The sequence below is a fragment of the Gekko japonicus genome, unplaced genomic scaffold, assembly GCF_001447785.1.
Source record: "Gekko japonicus isolate JY-2015 unplaced genomic scaffold, Gekko_japonicus_V1.1 scaffold898, whole genome shotgun sequence".
Taxonomy (NCBI): Eukaryota; Metazoa; Chordata; class Lepidosauria; order Squamata; family Gekkonidae; genus Gekko; species Gekko japonicus.
In genome coordinates, this window is record NW_015160238.1 from 420,891 (window position 1) to 441,285 (window position 20,395).

The following is a 20,395-nucleotide window of genomic DNA, read 5'->3' on the forward strand; positions in this document are numbered from 1 at the left end:
AGCAGGAATCCTCTAGTGAGAATCTCCAGCAAGGAGAGAGACACAGTGCTTAAAAAAAAGAAGAAGAAATAGCTTGGATCCACTGATCATGGGATACTGAGCAGGAATCCTCTAGTCAGGATCTCCAGCAAGGAGAGAGACACAGTGCTTAAAAAAAAGAAGAAGAAATAGCTTGGATCCACTGATCATGGGATACTGCTCCATTGTAATAATTCACCTTCTGGGTTTTTCTCATCCAGACTACATAATCTAGGAGGTGAATGATTACAATAGCACAATATCCTTCTATAGTTCAATGCACTAGCTCTGCTGATATCAGAGTCAGGCCTGTCCAGACATAGCAGACATTGTTCAATGGACATATGCTAGAAATACAGCATGAAAACTGAACAACAGTTACAATAACCACAGTGAGACAGACTTCTGTAGCCTTCATTGAGGCCAAGCAAAACAGCATCAAGGTCATTCCTGAAATTCAGTTAACCAACTTCAGATTTTATCAGTCCCATACACTTTTTTTTGGCTTAGGGCTGTGGAAACTACACACTCAATGGGAAATAAATACAACTGCAATCAATAGGATACACCTGATCAAAAATAGTTATGACTGGACTGCCGGTATAGTATAATTAAGGTCAAGATAACAAACACACGCCTGGGTGTTCATAATTATAAGCTCCCGTAGCAATTTTATGGTGTTGTTTTCTCCCACCTCCCACCACAGTTAGATGCCAAGAGGAGGACTTACAAGGAACTGATAAACACACACCCTCCAAGCTTGGGAGGGGGACTAACTGAGCAAGCAGTTGTCCCAGGAAGCAGGTTCAGTTCCTCTTCTTGACTAGGGAAGATTGCATGAACTGGACATTTGCCCAGGGCATCCAGAGCTCACCAGATATTATTGCATGATGCAGACTGAACACAAGCCTCTGTTTCAGCCTAGAAACATGATGGATTCTACTGGTGATTGCCCCAAAATTGCCCTCCATAAAAATGATGGGAGTAGAGACACCTTTGGTTTTTCACAACCATTTAAAAGTAGAAAGAGAACTGAGCCGAATGCCCAGGGGCAGATTACCCAAAGGATAAGGTCCCATTCCACTGGCAAGCCAGTTTGTTTAAACAAGAATGAGTGATTATGTGCTATTATGCCAGACTCCATTGTTGTAGCTTGGGGTAGGATTTTTGTGAGTGTATGACTAAGAGAAACTGCTTTTCATAACACGACATTTGTATTTTGATTACGATCAGCAACATGCATGCAAAAGCTCGAACAGTTGCAGCCCTGACCACGATTAATTTTCAGTGACAGGCTCTTTCTAGAAGCCCGTTGTCAGACAGAGAAATAACTTGGCACCAAATTAATTTCCACACAGTTCTCCGTTTTGTCTAGGAATTGGGAATAGTTTTCTTTTTTGTGCCAGAAGGAAAAAAAACCCACTTCATTGTTCTTGGTTGCCTGCCAGGTGGGATTTTTCAGAATGGACAGTATCACATGCATTACTGATGGGTGAGGGAGACAATTTTTTAAAAAAGGAAATAGGTAAATCCACAGGATTTATAAGCAGCACATGGGCCTGGTTTGTGCAAGCCCTAAAAGACCCCAGCCAGTAGCCAATAGTCAGGTTGTTCCCTGCTGCTAACGAGGACAACTGTTCAGCATTTTTCTTGGCATAGGACCAGCTGTTAGCACACACAAAATGCCTCCAAACCCCCCAAATTTGTACTTGTACTGATAGACATTAGTGCTGGTAAAGGAGGCCTTTTCCACAGGGACTGAACATAAAGAGTCATAAATGCACAAAATGCCTCCAAACCCCCCAAATTTAAACATTTCTCTTCTTGTACTGATAGACATTAGTGCTGGAAAAGGAGGCCTTTTCCACAGAGACTGAACATAAAGAGTCATAAACGGATTAAACTGGTAAGCCACTAAATATATGCGTTTGTTGACATAATCAAGCAATAGTTAATTAGATGGGCATGCTCCAGAAATTTTTGAACTTAGGCATTTTAAAGTGGCATTAAGAGCCAGTGTGCTGTAGTGCGCAAAGTGTTGGATTAGGATCTGGGAGACCCAGGTTTGAATCCCCACTCTGCCATGGAAGCTTGCTGGGTGACCTTGGGCCAGTCACACACCCTTAGAGTCTAACCTAACTCACAGGCTTGTTGTCAGGATAAAAAGGAGAAAGGGTGAATGACATAAGCCGCTTTGACTTCCCATTAGGGAAAAAATGGGATATAAATGATGGAAATAAATACAATAAATTAAAGTATTCTTAAAATTAATTCTAAGGGTGATGATAAAAGGATAGAATTGTCTGGCGAACAATTACATGACCACCACACTTTGAAGGAGCAAGAGGAGTTGCCGGTGCCTAAAACTAGCCTTTTGGATGTTCTCACAGGTGACACTTAACAATTACATAGAAATTTCCTGTAGCTGATAAGTGTATTACCTCCATGGCTAACTGACCTAATGGATTAGGAGGACCTGGCACCTTCTCTGTCATCTTGCTGTCAAACTCATCATTGACCCTTGACAATATGTTTCCAGATATCTAGTTTGACAAATCCACATTACCCAATGCCAGTTGAAGCCCTGACCTGTCCTCAGCCTCTTCTGTTTGGATCAGCTCATGCAATAGCTACTTGTAACCCTGCCTTCACACTAGATTGCACAGACAGGAGAAGCAGGCGCTGGTTGCTCCATCACATAAAGAGGGTTGCTGGCCCAGTAGCAAACCTGTGGCTCAGCCTGCAATCAAGCACCAAAGAGCAAAGGAGGCATTATTGCTGCTTTCTCCAAAAAGGTAGCCAACAGTGCATTTACAGGTGAGAGAGAGATTCAAGTCTGCCTGGAGGATCTGTTCTTGGGCCTGGAGATTCCGCCCCTGTTCTTCGAAGAATACTGCACTGTTGTAGTTACAGCAAAGAACAGCAATCACTCTGCACGTGCCGAGAGGCACTCTTATTCAATTTTTTTCAGGTTGAAGTGTGGTATTCAAAGCAAGGTAACATAGCTAACACAGACCTGATTCACATTAAGATCTGCCAGTACTTTCCCCAAGACCTTGCAGAAGCGCAGTACATTGGAGGTGCCCATTTATCCTGTGTTTTACCATTCCCTGGTGCTGTTTTGCATCACTACTGCAAGGACCCACCAATACTTCCAGCACTGTGGAAGGTGCTGAACATCCTACCCTTTTGGCCCATTCCTTCTGCAGCACGTGAACACCATGCTCTTTACATGCTGCAAAAACATCTACAGCACCCGTCTATAAACTAGAAGCTTCTATCGAGAAAGGAAGCTGTCCCCCCTTCCAAATATGTCTTAAAGGATATCTATTTATACTGGATGAAGCGTGGCTGCTCTATGTTGTATGCACACGGGGATCTCGGTTGCTGAGAACAGTGCTGCTGGGTCTCAAAACAAACATCTGCTCTGTATTAACTCTGCTCCAATGTATGCCTGAAAAAAAGCTTATTGAATATACATGTAAAATGTAAGTTGTACCATCTATCCAGAGCTTTGCAGTATAGAGAGTTCTTGGCTCTCTACATACCACCCAGCAACAAAAATTGCACACCATCAGTATTGTCTGCCAGTATTTTGGAGGGGATGAAGAATGTGCGTAATTGTACACTTCGAGAAACATACATGTTTTTTTATAAAATCAACTTCAAAGTCATGTAACTAGTACATTACTCACTGTAGGAAGGCAGCCCATAAGGCTGTGCAGGTGGTGGATATGCTGTGTAAGTAGCAGCTTGCTGGATTCCTGCACTATATTGAGTCTGTCCATATGCGGCCATTGTTGGGAAGGATGGAACCGTTACTATATGGGGATAGTGTCTAAAAAGAAAAAGAAAAGAAAACCATCAAGAGGAGAAATAGTCTAAGACAAACAGATGATTTTAACAATTTCCATTTGACTCAAGCTACTATGTCTAGTGTCCTGCCAAGTCACGCTTTTAAACCATTGTTCTAAATTACTACTTTGAAACATTCAAAGGAATTGTGGAAGCATCCCAGCTGTGGCATTGAAGCACTGTAAATTAGCCAGAGTTTGACCCTAGACTGATTTAGTACAGCACCAAGGTCATGCAATACAGATTTGTTAAACACACAATAAATGCTTTGGGAACATGACTGGCAATACCCATAGTGAGAAAAAGGAATAGTAAAAATCCAAGCATACTTCTTCATAGGGATACATATAAATGCATGCCGTATGAACTGTAGAAGTGTGCTTACTGTCCTTTGCTCACACAAATAATTGCTTATCAAAGATTGAACTCTGGAGGGGATACTATCTGCCACTTTGCAGCACATTCTGTGCACAGCTCTTCTTAGCTAGTATCTGTGCATCATACACACACACACCACAGTCTTTTAACTTTTTTAAATAAGGCAGACAAATATTCAGCTAAATTAACATCCACAACACATGGCCCACCTGAAAACAAAGGCAGATACATAACAGGCTACTAAATCAGTGTTTCTGACAATGATCATTCAGAATCCTGACGTGTTCGGACAAAATGAACCAAAATTTGTTAAAGCATCACAACTGGACATCACAACAAATGTCCAACTGGACATCCCCACATCACAACTGAACTCTTCTTAGCTTGCAAGTTCTGCGTTCTGTGTTAGTCCAAGGGAGGAAGCATGCGAGTCTGGCTCATTCTCAAACAAACCGAAAGTTTTATTCATGAAACCTGGATGCAGCCATTGTTTCTATCTATAACTTGCCAGCTGGTGGCAAACTACTATTTGAAAATTCCAGCACCGCACTATGAGGCCCTAGCCCATGGTTTGGCCCGATGTCCAAGTTAAGCTGGTGTCTAAATTTCAGCTGAGCATGTGTTTTGCACATATCAGATTGCTGTCCAAATCAGATTGCTTTCAGTCTAAAACAGAACTTCAAGCACTCATAGTCTGGGCTGAAAAATGTTTGAATCAATAAGTCAAGGCCAATTAAATCCTTTAAAAAGATGCTACTCACTAATTTGTAGCAGATTTAGGGGGGGGGGATTAAAAAGCTGTTTCCCAAAACAGTGGATGGCAAGTATAAATTTGGAGGCATTCCCTCCTTGGTGAAAAAAAGAAGCCACAAGTGCCTTTTCTGGTAGGGTACCTGCTGGGACACACACAAGCATTAGCAAAGATTCTTCGAGGAGTAAACGGAGGACGGCCATATTGGTATGTCGCAGAACAGTTAGATTATACTGGACCCAAATTTAAGTGTTCTCGAAGAGTATGTTTATTCTTTGGAAGTATTCAGATGCAAATTCATGCCACTTTTTAGATTGACTTCTTCAAACATGACATCCCTAAAAAATACCTAATGCTTTCCACAATTGGAGACTCAGTCATGCATCCTTACTTTGTAGAGCAGAGATGAAGAGGACACTGGGGTGCAGTCTTGGTGTCACCTACAAAACAAAAGAAGCACACTTAACAACGCCAGCTACAGTAAACTTGGTCACTATCTTAGTTGTTCTCCAAGATCATTGTTTAATTTGGACGTCAACCAAAAGCTTGGCAACTCAAGCAGATCTTATAAGGACCTGGGTTATCTTAAAGTCCAGTGATTTCAGTGAACCATGGATTGAATGCAACAGTAGTCAATGGCACAAAGGGCCTTAGACTGGGATGTATTCAGCCACTCTGCTTGGTAGCCTTATTCAGGGATGTATTCAGCTTCTCTGCTTGGTAAGAGGAGGAGGAGGAAGAGGAGAAGAAGAATTGGTTTTATACCCTGCTATTCTCTACCTTAAGAAGTCTCAAAGTGGCTAACAATCACCTTCCCTTCCTCTCCCCACAAAAGTCACCTTGTGAGGTAGGTGGGGCTAAGAGAGTTCTGAGGGAACTGTGACTGGCCCAAGGTCACCCAGCAGGCTTCATGTGCAGGAGCAGGGAATCAAACCCAGTTCTCCAGATCTGCTGCTCTTAACCACTACACCATACAGGCTCTTCCGCCTTCTGCCAACTTAAGTGGCTCTTCTGTTGGAGGAAGAGCCACCTGAGATGTAGAAAGGCTCCTTCAACTACAGGAAGGCTTTAAACTTTGCTCAGCAGAGGGGCTGAATAAACTAGGGATGAATACATATTAGAAGTTAATCTCTGGGCATTATAGAATACAGGGAAGGAAGCACCAGATATTACACAAGCTGAAGTGTGCTAAGTCCATTCATGTTTCTGCTTGCATATTACTGGATACAAGCCGTTATCCCCACCTTGCAGAAAGGGGGCTGAAGTGGAGACAGAATGAGTAATTACAGTCCCTGCAACACGAGGGACAAAAAGAACGGGCAAAGTGCACCAAAATAGGCACACGGCGACGGGATCATACAGATCCCGTGAGCCGCCGTGCAATTGCTCCCCGGCACGATCAGATGCCGGGGAGACCGGGGAGGAAGCCACGGGAGGCTGCCGAACTGCGCATGTCTGAGCATGCGCAGTTCGGCCAGGACCCGGGGATGCGCCGGCGGAAGAACGCGCCGGCGATCCCACAGCCGCCTTTCATGCGGCCGTTCAGAAAGAACCACCTCGGTAGGTGGTTCTTTTTTGCTGCGGATTATTGCTGGAAGGGCCGGATCGGGGACAGGCGCGCAACACTTCCCAGATGTTGCGGTGGGATCGCGCCCGTTTGCTCCGTCCCCGATCCATCCCTCTCCCGGCCCTAATCCTCTCGTGTGACCGGGGCCTACCAAAGGCTAATTAGCCAGTTTGATGCAGAGATGAGAGACGAAACAGCAGCTTTCCAGATCTCAGTTTGTTGATCACTGTGCTACACCAAGTTCCACAGACACTTGAAGGATTGCTGCCAACTCTAGTTTGAGAAATTCCTGGAGATTTGGGGGTGGAGCTTGGGGAAGGTGGGTTTGGGGAGAGGAGGGACCCCAGCAGTTATAATGCCATAGAGTCCACAAACCAACCATTTTCTCCAGGCGAACTGATCTCTGTCATCTGGAGATGAGATGTGATTCCAGGATATCTCCAAGCCCCACCTGGAGGCTGTCCACCCTAGACACTGGCAACTGGGAGATGGGGTGGTTTTACTGTAAAAGCCTCAGGGGTCTAGACAGATACTTCCACCTTGACCATCATACAATACACCAAAGCCTAGGCTAACCGTACCAGGCATAGCATTTGTACAAAGGCCAGAAGGCCACTTAAGGCCATGTTTCTATCCGAGAACCAATGCTCAGGTTGTGCAAGGGCCAGAGAGCCCATATTTACATTCAGAAAGGGCTTCTCAGACTATTGCTCTGTGATATTCAATTTAACATACACCCAAACAGAACAGATGAGAACTCATGCCTGTAGATAAGGGGAGAAACAAACCCCTGTTGCTAATTTTATTTGCTTTTCATTCTACAGCTGCTGAGCAGGAGACACTCATGGGGAGTGATCCATATTTTCTGTAAGGATGCATTGCATTAGAGCAAGAGGCTCATCCTCATTAGGAAATCACCAAAAATGAGACAGCTTCCGTTTATTCAGTAATTCATAAGGTAGTGAATTAAACATCTCAAACATGCTTTTATTTAATGAAATATGCAAATACACAGAAAATCTAAATATAAAGGGAACAGTCTTATGGGCTCGTTTAACATTGGTATTCTATACAGCCCTGTGAGAACATTTTTTAAAATATCCAATGCATATTACTACTGAAGATTTCTGTATTTATTGCTGGGTCTCTCTTGGAAGTTACCTATCTCACACCAGGAGGCAAAGATAAGTTGCAAACATCCACACTCCTATTGTGACCTCTGATTCTTCCCTGCCTGGAACTGCCACTTATCAAGATCACACATATGCTTAAAATTCACTGGCCCATCTCACACTTGCCCTACCACCAAGCTATATAGCCCTCCACCTTTGAAAAGTTCAGCTGTGTGTTTGAGGGAAAACAGGTACACCTCCCCAGAATTCAGCTCCCCAAAAACACAATCTTCAATTTTAAATAAAGCATGCTTGCCCCACCATGCCAAAATAAAGATGCCACACATAATAAATGAGTTACAACAAGCAACGATTCTTCAAGGCGGCAAGCCACACTGGATCCCTAATTTGCAAAGAAAAGAAAGGAGAAGGATGTCTGGTCTAGATGGCCTCATGATAGCTTGCAAACTTTGATATTCTCATAATTCATGCAGCAAATATGTACTTTTACATATGAGTTCTGTTTTCAGATTAAATGCTGATTTTTCCACATAATATTATTGCACATAAAATTTTTGTTGACTAATTGGAAAAATGTGGTTTGGATCCTATGACTGTTAGGTGGATCTGTAACTGGTTGACAGATCACACCCAAGGAGTGCTTGTGAATGGTTCCTCATCTTCTTGGAGAGGAGCGACAAGTGGAGTGCCTCAAGGATCTGTCCTGGGACCTGTTTTGTTCAACATCTTTATCAATGATTTGGATGAAGGGACAGAGGGAATGCTTATTAAATTTGCAGATGATATGTGCTTCAGCAGCACATATACTAAAATTGGAATGATACAGAAAAGACACTAAATTGGGAGGGATAGCAAATATGGTAGATGACAAAGTCAGGATACAGGATGATCTTGACAGGCTGCAAAACTGGGCTAAAACAAATAAAATTAATTTCAGTGGGAATAAATGTAAAGTTCTGCATTTAGGTAAGAAAAATCAAATGCATAATTATAGGGTGGAGGAGACTTGTCTTGGCAGTAATATGTGTGAAAAGGATCTAGGGGTCTTAGCAGACCACAGAGTCAGCAGTGTGATGCAGTTGCTAAAAAGGCAAATGCGATTTTGGGCTGTATCAACAGAGGTATAGTGTCCAGATCACGTGACGTGATGGTACCATTTTACTCTGCTCCGATTAGACCTCACCTAGAGTATTGTGTTCAGTTTTGGGAACCACAATTTAAGAAGGATATAGACAAGCTGGAACATGTCCAGAGGAGAGCAATAAAGATGGTGAGGGGTCTGGAGACTAAGTCCTATGAGGAAAGGTTGAAGGAACTGGGTATGTTTAGCCTGGAGAAGAGATGACTGAGAGGTGATATGATAACCATCTTCAAGTACTTGAAGGGCTGTCATATGGAGGATGGTACAGAGTTGTTTTCTGTTTCCCTAGAAGGTCGGACAAGAACCGACAGATTGAAATTAAATCAGAAGAGTTTTCGGCTAAACATCAGGAAGAGCAGGCTTCCTCGGGGGGGGGGGGCTCTCCTTCTTTGGAGGCTTTCAAACAGAGGCTAGATGACCATCTGACAGCAGTGCTGATTCTGTGAACTTAGGCAGATCATGAGAGGGAGGGCAGAAAGGGTTTCCTCAGTACTTAGTTCTTGTGGCCCTTTCTTACACGCCCAGGGAAATGCCGATTACCACTTGGGAGTCAGGAAGCATTTTTTCTCCAGGCCGGTTTGGCCAGGGATCCTGGAGGCTTCTTGTCATCTTCTGGGTGTGGAACAGGGGTCATTGCAGGTGTGGAGGGGGAGGTATTTGTGAATTTCCTGCCTTGTGCAGGAGGTTGGACTAGATGACCCTGGAGGTCCCTGCCATCTCTATGATTCTATAGGCACATTCTGACTAAACTCACCTGCTCCAATATGGTTATAACTTGTACTATTTTAACTCTTTGTTTCCTAGTTCAAGAACAGCAGATTGAAATGTGTAGCAGGAAGAAAGAATTAGCGAAAATTACTCCACCCCTTTTACCCTGGACCCAACCCAATGGTTTTTCACTATGATTGCTCTAATCGATATGGTATAAACCGGCCAGAGCACAACAAAACATGCAAGGACAAATCCAATTCATAGCCTCTCCATCAACCCCAAGGTACCTGCCACTGCTGCAATTTGCAAGAATCAATTTTTTAAAAAAGACTAAAAAGATCTATTTCTTCCATTCAAAATGGAGTTGTTCACTTAAAAAGCCCACTCACAGCCCTTTCCCCCCTTTTACAGTGCCCAGTGAATGTGTGCTTTACAAGGTGAGTTCCCCTGATGTACGTCTGACTGCGAGTCCAGTGATGCACCTATGACCTTACTTCTGTTGGTCGTATCATGTAGTCTGGCCCTAAGATTCTGCCTGAAAGAAATTAGTACATATGAACTGAGGCTCTCTTTTCCAAAGCTATACAAGCTTTTAAACCATGATCTCTCTAACATCAGAATTACTTTGCTTTTTCAGAATTTTATCTTTTGTCTGCAAAGGAATGAAACCCTGTAGATTTCTGGCAAGTCAATGCTATTTCCTCTGGAATGAAGGCTATGGAAGACAAAAAATATTAGGTAGCTTTCATGTATGGGAAGAACTTTGGATTAGCATGTCATAAAGATCAGATCAATAATAAGATAACTTCCTATGATGACATTTGTGTGCAAAGTGACGACAGAGTCTGTATCTCAATATTTGCAAGTAAAGAGCTTTTTTGATCTCTCAGATAAGAAAGCACAAAAAAGGTGATAAAAAGCTTTGATTCTAAGCCTTGTGGGATTGCATTCCCTTGGTACTAGCAGTTTCTAGTCATAAAAGACCAACATATTTCAGTGGGTCGAAAAGCATCTAGCATTGGGGGAAATTGCTGCACAGTGATGGACCAAGAGGGGTTTCAAACAGAACCAAGGCTTAGGATTTAAGCCATTGGGAGAGCTATCTTCTTTTGAAAATCTGATTATACCTGATTGGAAAGCTATGTTTTCCAAACTGTTTTGCTCTGATATTGCAGTTGGATTGTTCATCCCTTGTATGTAAATAAATGACCAAAAGATCTACAGGTTATTGCAAATGTACAGAAGTTTTTATATTCAGATGGCTCACTTTCCTCCCTGTTATAATTTGGTTGTTATGTCAATAAAGGTTGTTTGTTTGTTTGTTTGAGATGGCTCCCTACTTTATGTTAGTTTATAGGCGTTAGTTTAAGCAAGACTGTCCAAAAATGGCTCATCCTCACACTGTGGCAATTAGCAAAGACAAGGAACCCACAAGCAGCTCTGATTACCAAAATATCTACAGGTTATTGCAAATGTACAGAAGATTTTATATTCAGATGGCTCACTTTCCTCCCTGTTATAATTTGGTTGTTATGCCAATAAAGGTTGTTTGTTTGTTTGCTTGAGATGGCTCACTACTTTATGTTAGTTTACAGGCGTTAGTTTAAGCAAGACTGTCCAAAAATGGCTCATCCTCACACTGTGGCAATTAGCAAAGACAAGGAACCTACAAGCAGCTTTGCTGCCAACGGGACTTTCAAAGGTAAGTGCATTGTTTGCACATGCACAGACAACACTTCTTTATTTGGGGCAGAATTTAAACTCTCAATTTTTTTTTAGTCAGACTTTTCTGCAAACCTAGGCGGTCCCTCAAGTTTACAGAAACATCTATTTAACATAAGTGTGGCCCCAATCAATGGATATTAGTATCCACAGATAGGGGGCACACTTTGGAATTAGCAGAGCTTTTTTTCTGGGGGAACGTGCCGGAACAGAGTTCCAGAATCACTCCGACAAAATTCTTTTAAAAATGTTTAAAAGTTAATGAAGTTTCAAGTTTACAGATTGCAAACTTCATTTCCCTCTTGAGAGTTCCGGCACCAATTTTTTTTTTTTTAAGCCTATAACAGGGGCCCTCTAGCAGAACTTGGTTCTGTTGAGAGGGAGTGTACTAGAGCACAGAAGTTCTGGAAGATGGTTATGAATACTATACCAGAAAACGTTAAACAGTAGTCTTCCTTATAAATCACTAACTTTTCTGCCAAGTTATGTTGCAATGAACCCAAAGGAACATCAGGAAGTGATATTTGATATATTAGCAACATATAGGCTCATGTTTGTGCAGTACTGAAAAAGACAACCCCAAACCCAAGAAAACAGATTGTTTGATTAAGACAGGGGATTTGGTTAAGCTGGCAGTATATCAAAGATTTAAAGGTCCATCAAATAGGTATTGTCTCTTCAGGCTGGCATTGGCTCGCCAGGGTTTCAGGCAGGGGTCTTTCACATCACCTATTGTCAGATCTTTTAGATGGAGATGCCAGGTATTGAACCTAGGCGCTTCGGCACACCAAGCAGCTGCTCTACCACTGAGCCATGGCCCCTCCCCCTAGTGGATCCAATCCTATATTTTCTTATGAAGCAAAAATTAATACCGCTATCATGCCTGAGTCCGGCAGCACTTCAGCAAGATTTCCAGGGTATAAGCTTCAAGAGTCAAATCTCCCTTTATCAGATACCACTATTATGCCTGATAAATCTCAGCACATTTGTTAGGAAACAAGATAATATTTAGCCTACATAACTTCTAAGTAAACACGTTTAGGATCAGGTAGGGAAAAGCTACCTGAGAAGTTTAAAATTCTAGATTTCCACCTTCTGGTTAGTTCCCTCACTCACTCACTCTCTCACACACGCACACACACTCATGCTAAACTGAACCAAATTTGTACTATCTACTTTCTATGTTATGGATATCTAGTAACAACTGCTGCATGATGGGAAACAGATAAAGACTCCTGAAAATTTCACAAGGGACTTACCTGATCCAAAAGCAATTTCACTACTATAAACTTTACTTTAATGTCCCTGGAGATTTTTTTTTTAATGTTGAAGCTTTATGTTTTTTGTAGGAAAGAACTGTTATGATTGCATAGTCTCCATAGGCCCCGGTCACACGGGCTGGATATCGCGGGTGGAGGCGTGGCTAATTGCCCCGGCGCAGTTTGATCCGCGATTATGCAATCAGATGCGCCGGCGGCACACCACGGGTCCTTCCCTCGGCGCCAGCGGGTAAACGAGGGACTGGAGGGGAATACCGCGCGCTGGCGCGATCACACCACGGGCGCTTGGAGGCAGCCTGTGGCAAACGTTTACTAGTACCTTGGAGGTACTAGTTTTTAAATGTGCATTGTTGGCGGTAAGCGGTGTGCTCCACTTCCCAGATGTTGGGGTATGATCGTGTCCAGATAATCCGCCCACCTTCCATGCCTCTCCCGCGGCAACTTTGCCGTGTGACCGGGGGCTTAGTTACCTTTTGGAAGAACCTTCCTTTTACCACTACACCTTACCATTGTTCTACAGAGAGATCTCTCAGCAAAATCATAGCAGTTGTATATGTACCTTCCTACTGTCAACTTAAATTTGAAATAAAATGTATACAAAATATTCAAAAGATGCTTATTTATGGTTATGGAATCATCTTAAAAAGGAAAAACTGCTAAATTTCAGGGTTGTGTTTTGTTGTTGTTGTTTTTAAATAGAAGGGCACAATCCAGTCATAACACAACAGCCATCAATTTCAACGGAACACAGGCTATGGCAAATAAAATGCAAGTCTGAGGTCAGGCAGGCAAAAAGGGAATATGAGGAGCATATAGCAAAAAACGTAAAAACCAACAATGAAACTTTCTTCAAATACATTAGAAACAGGAAACCAGCCAGGGAGGGAGTGGGGCCCTTGGACGACCAAGGGGTAAAAGGAGTATTGAAGGATGATAGGGAAATGGCTGAGAAGCTAAATGCATTTTTTGCCTCCGTCTTCACTGTGGAAGATGAGAAGTGCTTGCCCACTCCAGAACCACTGATTTCAGGAGGAGGGATGGGCACAAACCTCATCACAAACCTAAATTTGTGACAAAAATCATCAAGTCGCGGTTCACAAACCAAGGTTCATGCCCATCCCTATCTACAACCCTCCCACGACCCTCCATGTATTTTTTCAGAGGTTCATGGGGCTCATGGTGAGAAGCGAGGGGGTGGGGTGAGAAGGATTGTCAGGGTTGTGTTTTGTTGTTGTTGTTTTTAAATAGAAGGGCACAATCCAGTCATAACACAACAGCCATCAATTTCAATGGAAGATCTAGGAATGTGGTTAAATCTCTCCCACTGAAATTAATGGGCCTTAAATTTGATTGGATGAATTTGAAGTTCTTGGCCACATGAGAGAAAAATCATGTATACGTAAAAGCAACTGATTGGGGGCTGAAACCCATGACTAATTGTTTGGATAGCTGGAGCCCTTGTATTAACAAGATAACCAACATCTGAATATTATAGCACTGATGCTTAGAGATTAGTGATTTTTAAAGATTGTCTAGGAAGCCAGTGGCAGCGATCTGGAAACTCCCTACTAGGGATGGGCACAAACCTCATCACAAACCTAAATTTGTGACAAAAATCATCAAGTCGCGGTTCACAAACCAAGGTTCATGCCCATCCCTATCTACAACCCTCCCACGACCCTCCATGTATTTTTTCAGAGGTTCATGGGGCTCATGGTGAGAAGCGAGGGGGTGGGGTGAGAAGGATTGCTGAAATGGCTTGCATGTATTTCAGCCTAACAGTGGGGCTGGTGCGCCCGTCAGTTGTTAGGCTAAAATAGATGCAAGTCATTTCAGCAATCCCTTTCACTCCCCCCCCACTTAGAAGAGATCTCCCCATTGCATGCAGATCTGGGGGGGGGCAGCTTCTCCTGCCCGGCGCTTTGAAGCCTCCCAGCCAGGTTTGCATGCAGCAGTGAGGGACCTCCCCACCACATGCAAATCCAGGGAGGCAGGAGAAGCCTCCCAGCCAGGTCTGTGTGCAGTGGCAAGAGACCTCCCCACTGCATGCAGATCCTGGGGGCAGCTTCACAAATCTCACAAAATGAACCAGTTCGGTGAACAGAAAGGCCCATGAAGGTTCACGGTTCATGCAGCCCCATGAACCAAGATGAACCTCCATTTTCCCAGGTCGTGCCCATCCCTACATCCTACCCCTGGGCCAAAAGTGAGCTTACAGGCAATACAACAAACCAAGCATTTCTCCAATAGCTGCCTTGGGGTGAAGGGAAGGCCATGGGCAAATATTTTAACAAAAAATAAGATAGATTGTATATATAAATGTATCAGGAAGTCCTGAAGTTCAGTTGAACCATACTGAAGGCACCCACCTTTCTGTGAGGTAGGTTAGGCTGAGAATGTGTTACTGGTCCAAGCTTCCATAGCAGAGTGGGGATTTGAACCTGGGTCTCTCAGATCCTAGTCTGACCGTCTAACCACTACACCCACATGGCTCTCATTTGCTGACACACAGATAGGATTAAAGGATCACTGCTAGCAAGACCAGTTTTATTTCAGCAAGGTAGAAGGAAGAAAGAAACTGGAGAAAACACATGGTTAATTTAATTACCACATTCATTACCACATCTCTTTAAGGAGTGCAAGGCATATCAACGTATGAAAATGAAGACATTTTCATCTTATATGGAGCCAGAACATAGGTTCATCCAGCCCAACAGTGCCTAGCCTGACTGGTAATGGTTCAGAGATCCTTAAAGTGGATATGCTCAGGATTGAACCGGGAAACTTTCAAGTACATGCTTGACAAGCACAAGAACCCCAGTTCAAATGCCAACATCTCCAACCTGAAGAAGAGGGTCTTATGCTGCAAGACCAGGAAAGGCCTCTGCTTGACGCCTTGAAGAACCATTGTTTGATGTAAAGCAGCATACACACAGGATTATCTCATTTTATTTATTCCTTGTATTTGCTAGACTTAAAGATTTCCAAACACTAACTATGAAATATCGTGCAAAGTGGTACGAAATGGCTACCCTATCAATAATAAACCAGTTAACTCAATATGGAAGTTCCACGAAGACACCACTAAGGATCCAACTGTAACAGGCCAGTTTAGACTAACATTGGTATATATCATTGGTGAGATTTAGACTAACCGTAGTATACTTGCTCTGTGAGATTTAACAACACATGCATGGGAGGGCCAAGACAAAAGGGAGCTGGTTTTCCACCAGTGGTCTCTATCCTTTCATGCATATGATGAATAAGTTATTCCACAATTATTTTCATAATCCAGCACCACCAATTTAGGGCTCACAGTAACATGAAAGAAGGACATAGAATAGGACTGAGGATGCAATGATAGATTATCTCAGAAACCTAACTTGCTAGAGAGTACAGCCTACCCACCTTACTTATAGCCTACCCACCTACTTACTAATGGAAGGACTGGCCAGATGCACTTCCCAGTCCGCCAAGCTCAGTATTGCTGAGTTTTAAAAGCCCCAGAAAGGATCATGGCCGTGGTTTGTACTACACTGTAAATACCTTATAAAGATATCGGTGTACGTATCTGAAGAAGTGTGCATGCTCACAAAAGCTTATACCCAGAATCAGACTTTGTCAGTCTTAAAGGTGCCACTGGACTCAAACTTTGTTCAAAGATTCCAAAGACACTGTTGGTTAGTTAATAAGCTGGTGTTGCTTCTTCTCCAACATGAAGGTTGTTGGTTCCTAACCGCAACGAAGAGTAACTGGAATTGTACTAGCAAGAACTAGTTAAGTTGCATCACTTGCCAATAATTTTAAAAACAGATTCAAAACATTCCTTTTCCTTTCATTTGGACTGTATGAAAAAAGACTGGGGGTGGGAGAGAGAAGATGGAAAGGGGGGGGGAAGGCAGATAAGTTTCCATCCCCTAACCTCAACCGCCAAAAGAATGTGTCCTTAATACCTGCCAAGTATGAAGCTTCAGACCTCAGAAGAGTGAGAGTGAGTGTGAGTGTGTTAAACAAATGTTCAGCAATTATTGCAACAGCGTCAGCATCTGTTTTCTGGTGTGTGTGTTTTAAAGGCACAGAGTCCCACTCCCAACACGTAAATAAGTAGCTGCATTAGCACAATCATGCAATATTTAACAGATGCAAACAGAAATATCCTTGAGTACTCCGTCCTCAATCCAAAGCTCGCTATCCTAAGCTTTAAATGCATGGTCTTCTCCTGCTGATCATAATTTTTTTTTTTACAAAACATAGGAATATTAATGGACTGTTGACCTCACACTGGACCAGGCTGTCTTTATTACAGAACTGCCAAAATTCCAACACATCCGGCAACCTTTAAAACCCAGAAAGGCAGATATGGATGTTGGCAGCAGCAAAGCCATTTTTTTGACACATGGACCACAATCCATGGATGCATCCAGCCCCAACTCAGTAAGGGACTGAAAAATAGAGGGAAAACAGTTATGACCTCTACTGGAAGTGAGTACGCTTAGTGTATATGCATGCTACCAGGTTTTAAAATGTATTTTTACCATTTTCTCCAAAGGTAAATTAAGGACCGTGTGGGGTAAGTGACCAGAGTGTCAGACTAGGATATGGGAGACTCTGGTTTGAATACCAACTCTGCATGGAAGCTTGCTGGGTGACACTGAGACAGGCACTCTCTCTCAGCCTAACTTAGCTCACAAGACTGCGAGGATAAAATTAGGAGAAGAGAAGACACGGCACAAGCTGCTTTGGGGTCCACACTGGGGAGAAAACTTGGGGTATAAATGAATAGATAAATTGCCAGGGACACATTCCAGAAGAATAAGTATTGCCCCCATGCAAGTGAGTCAATTAGATCATGTACATTAGTAAATCCTAGGGCTCTATAAAGACATGTGAGCAAAAAGCATTTTACCTTTACCTATCCTTCCTGTTGTGAACTGCCCCGAGCCCTGCGCAAGTGGGGAAGGGTGATAAAAAAAACCCTAATTTAATAAATAAACAAATAAATAGGTTTAGCTATAAGATATCAAGGAACCTATGAGCCAATGCAGGTAGAGCAGCAGTGGAGAAAAGACGACAGTTTGCTACATCAACAGTCAGATGCATATCTAAAAACTGCAGTCAAGAAGACCTCCTTGAAGCTGGTCTACAAATTGCTCTTATCAGGCTCATTATCACAAACTGTCCGGATATTACAGGTATCTCCATCTTCAGCCATGTTCTGCCCCAAAAGGTGTGAACAAACAAAAAAACTTTTTGAGAAAAATCAGACTAATGGTCTATCTTGGCCTGACACTGCCAAGCATGAATGAAAGCAACATTACAGTATTAGGGCTAGGGATGCCAGCCTCCAGGTGAGACCTGGGGACCACCAGAATAACAGCTCATTTCCACACTACAGAGACCAGCTCCTCTGGTAAAAAAGCTGGTTTGGAGGGTGAACTCTGTGGCACGGTATGATTCCACTGCGGTCTCTGTCCTCTCCAGCGCCATCCTCAAATCTCCAGGAGTTTCCCAACCTGGATCTGGCAAACCTACTGCCCCATGCCCTGCTGGTGGCCACCCGGCAACCTAATTTGAGCAGAGTCCTCTCAATTTGATATCAGATTCCTGGGACTGTGTCATAAAGTCATAAAATTAAAAGACGGCTGCTCCTTGGGAGGAAAGCGATGGAGAACCTCGACAGCATGATAAAAAGTAGAGACATCACCCTGCCAACAAAAGTCCGCATGGTCAAAGCAATGGTATTCCCAGTAGTCATGTATGGCTGCGAGGGCTGGACTATAAGGAACGCCGAGCGCCAAAGAATAGATTCTTTTGAACTATGGTGCTGGAGAAGACTCTTGAGAGTCCCTTGGATTGCAAGAAGATCAAATCAGTCAATCCTAAAAGAAATCAACCCTGACTGTTCCCTGGAAGGCCAGATAATGAAACTGAAGCTCAAATACTTTGGCCACCAAATGAGAAGGGAGCACTCACTGGAGAAGACCCTGATGCTTGGAAAGACTGAAGGTCAAAGAAGACGGGGACGGTAAAGGATGAGATGGTTAGACAGTGTCACAGATGCAACGAACATGAAATTGAGCAAACTTCAGAGGACGCCGGAAGACAGGAGGGCCTGGCGTGATCTTGTCCATGGGGTCGCAAAGAGTCGGACTCGACTGTGTGACTGAACAACAACAACATTGCTATCTTTCAAGAGAAAATGCTGCCTGGATGGTGGTGGGGGGGAGTAACTCCAGGGCCTCTCATGTCCAAAGTATACATTTTCCCAGTAATCTATAGCACCTTCCAACATGTGCTATACACCTTCCACTGAAAATCATCACTAGCAAAGCGATTGCCAGGAAATAATTAGTTTTGCTTGATGTGTTAAGAAAACAGACACGCACCTTGAAACTATAATTCTTCCTAACTTAGGCCTTGCCTGCCTTTCCAAGTTAGACACACACATACACACACACCCCGCCTAAAGGCACCTGAAGTTAACCAACTATGACCAAGAACCGCGGGCTTACCTTCTATGTCATCTGGAACTGTGGCATAAGTGTTAGAAAGATTCAGCTTCAGTCTATCAGGTTGTTCTCTATTTACAGTCACACTGGGTGACGTCACGAGATCTAGCATTTCCTTATACCTGGAGGAAAAAAGAAAGAAAAAAGAAAGAAACCCAGTTAATTTATTCATTAATTATGCACCCTTGCTAATGATTCCACTTTCCCCCCCCTAGGAGTATAAACATTAAAGCTGATTACCTAAACCCAGGCTTCATATAAATTCCACATAAACAACATTTGCGCAAAAAGTTTTTTTTGTCAAAGGGAAAATACAGAATTAAAAATCAAGTACTCACTTCCCTTGGAGATTATGCCCACCTGATTAAATCCCCCCCCCCTCCTGGATTTTGCCATCAGGAGATTAAATTCATGTATCTTTTAAATGCCATCAATAGCAAACGCCACATATTTAGTATTAGGGTTGCCTTCCCAATGTGCACGGGAGCATCAAAGAAGCCAGCATTATGGAAAAGTCTGGTAAAGGAATGGAAGTCAAAGGGTCTGGATGGCATTAAATGGTGGCAGAAGATTTAAAAGCTTTTACATGGGATTGGCGGAGGGGGGGGATCAAGTCACAGCCAACTTATGGCAACCCTGTAAGGGTTTTCAAGGCAAGAGATGTTGAGAGGGGGTTTGCCATTGTCTGCTTTTGCACAGCAACCCTGGACTTCCTTGGTGGTCTCCCATCCAAGTATTAACCAGGGCTGATCGGCTTAACTTCCAAGATCTGTTGCAACTGAACTATCCTGGACTATCAAAATTAACTGTGAAATTAACTATGAAATTAACTGCAACATCACTGTTGTCTCATCCAGTGAAATCCGATAGAATCATGCACTGAACTGTAATTGTAGCTCTACCAATCTAATGCTTCCCCCATTGTGCCCCTCCTTTTCCAGCTCTACCAATCCAATGCTTTCCCCGTTATGCCACCCTTGTTCTCTAGCCTGGCTAGAACAGACCTCAGAGCACTAATAGCTGTGGGTGAATTTCTGATTGCTTTAGCATTATGTGGCCCTCCAAAGACTGGTATCTGTAATGACTTGTTGGTGTTGTTCACCACTGAACACCTGTTCATGCTCCATTGTAAGGATGGGACAGGTACATGTCTGTTCCTCTACCACATGAAAAAGACTGCCAGTCTGCTAATTATAAGAACTGGACTAGCACTGCCTGCATTCTAGGGTGTCTGAGACTACTGAGGCTGTTTTTAACAAAAATCGTAGCCCTGTTCACAAGTCACAGTGAATGCCCATACAATCCATATACAGTCCATACTGGACTTTTC

At 43.1% G+C, this 20,395-nt stretch overlaps 1 protein-coding gene across 1 annotated transcript in view; it reads right to left on the bottom strand.

Moving 5' to 3' along the window:
* Positions 1-19,177, bottom strand: part of LOC107112006 (eyes absent homolog 2-like) — a 124,389-nt gene extending 105,212 nt beyond the window's left edge. The window contains exons 1-3 of the mRNA XM_015413066.1: positions 19,069-19,177; positions 5,394-5,442; positions 3,714-3,856 (exon numbers count right to left, since the gene is read on the bottom strand). Of these exons, the coding sequence (XP_015268552.1) occupies positions 3,714-3,856; positions 5,394-5,442; positions 19,069-19,177 (301 nt within the window). The remainder of the gene's footprint in view (positions 1-3,713; positions 3,857-5,393; positions 5,443-19,068) is intronic.
* Between the last annotated feature and the right edge of the window lie 1,218 nt (positions 19,178-20,395).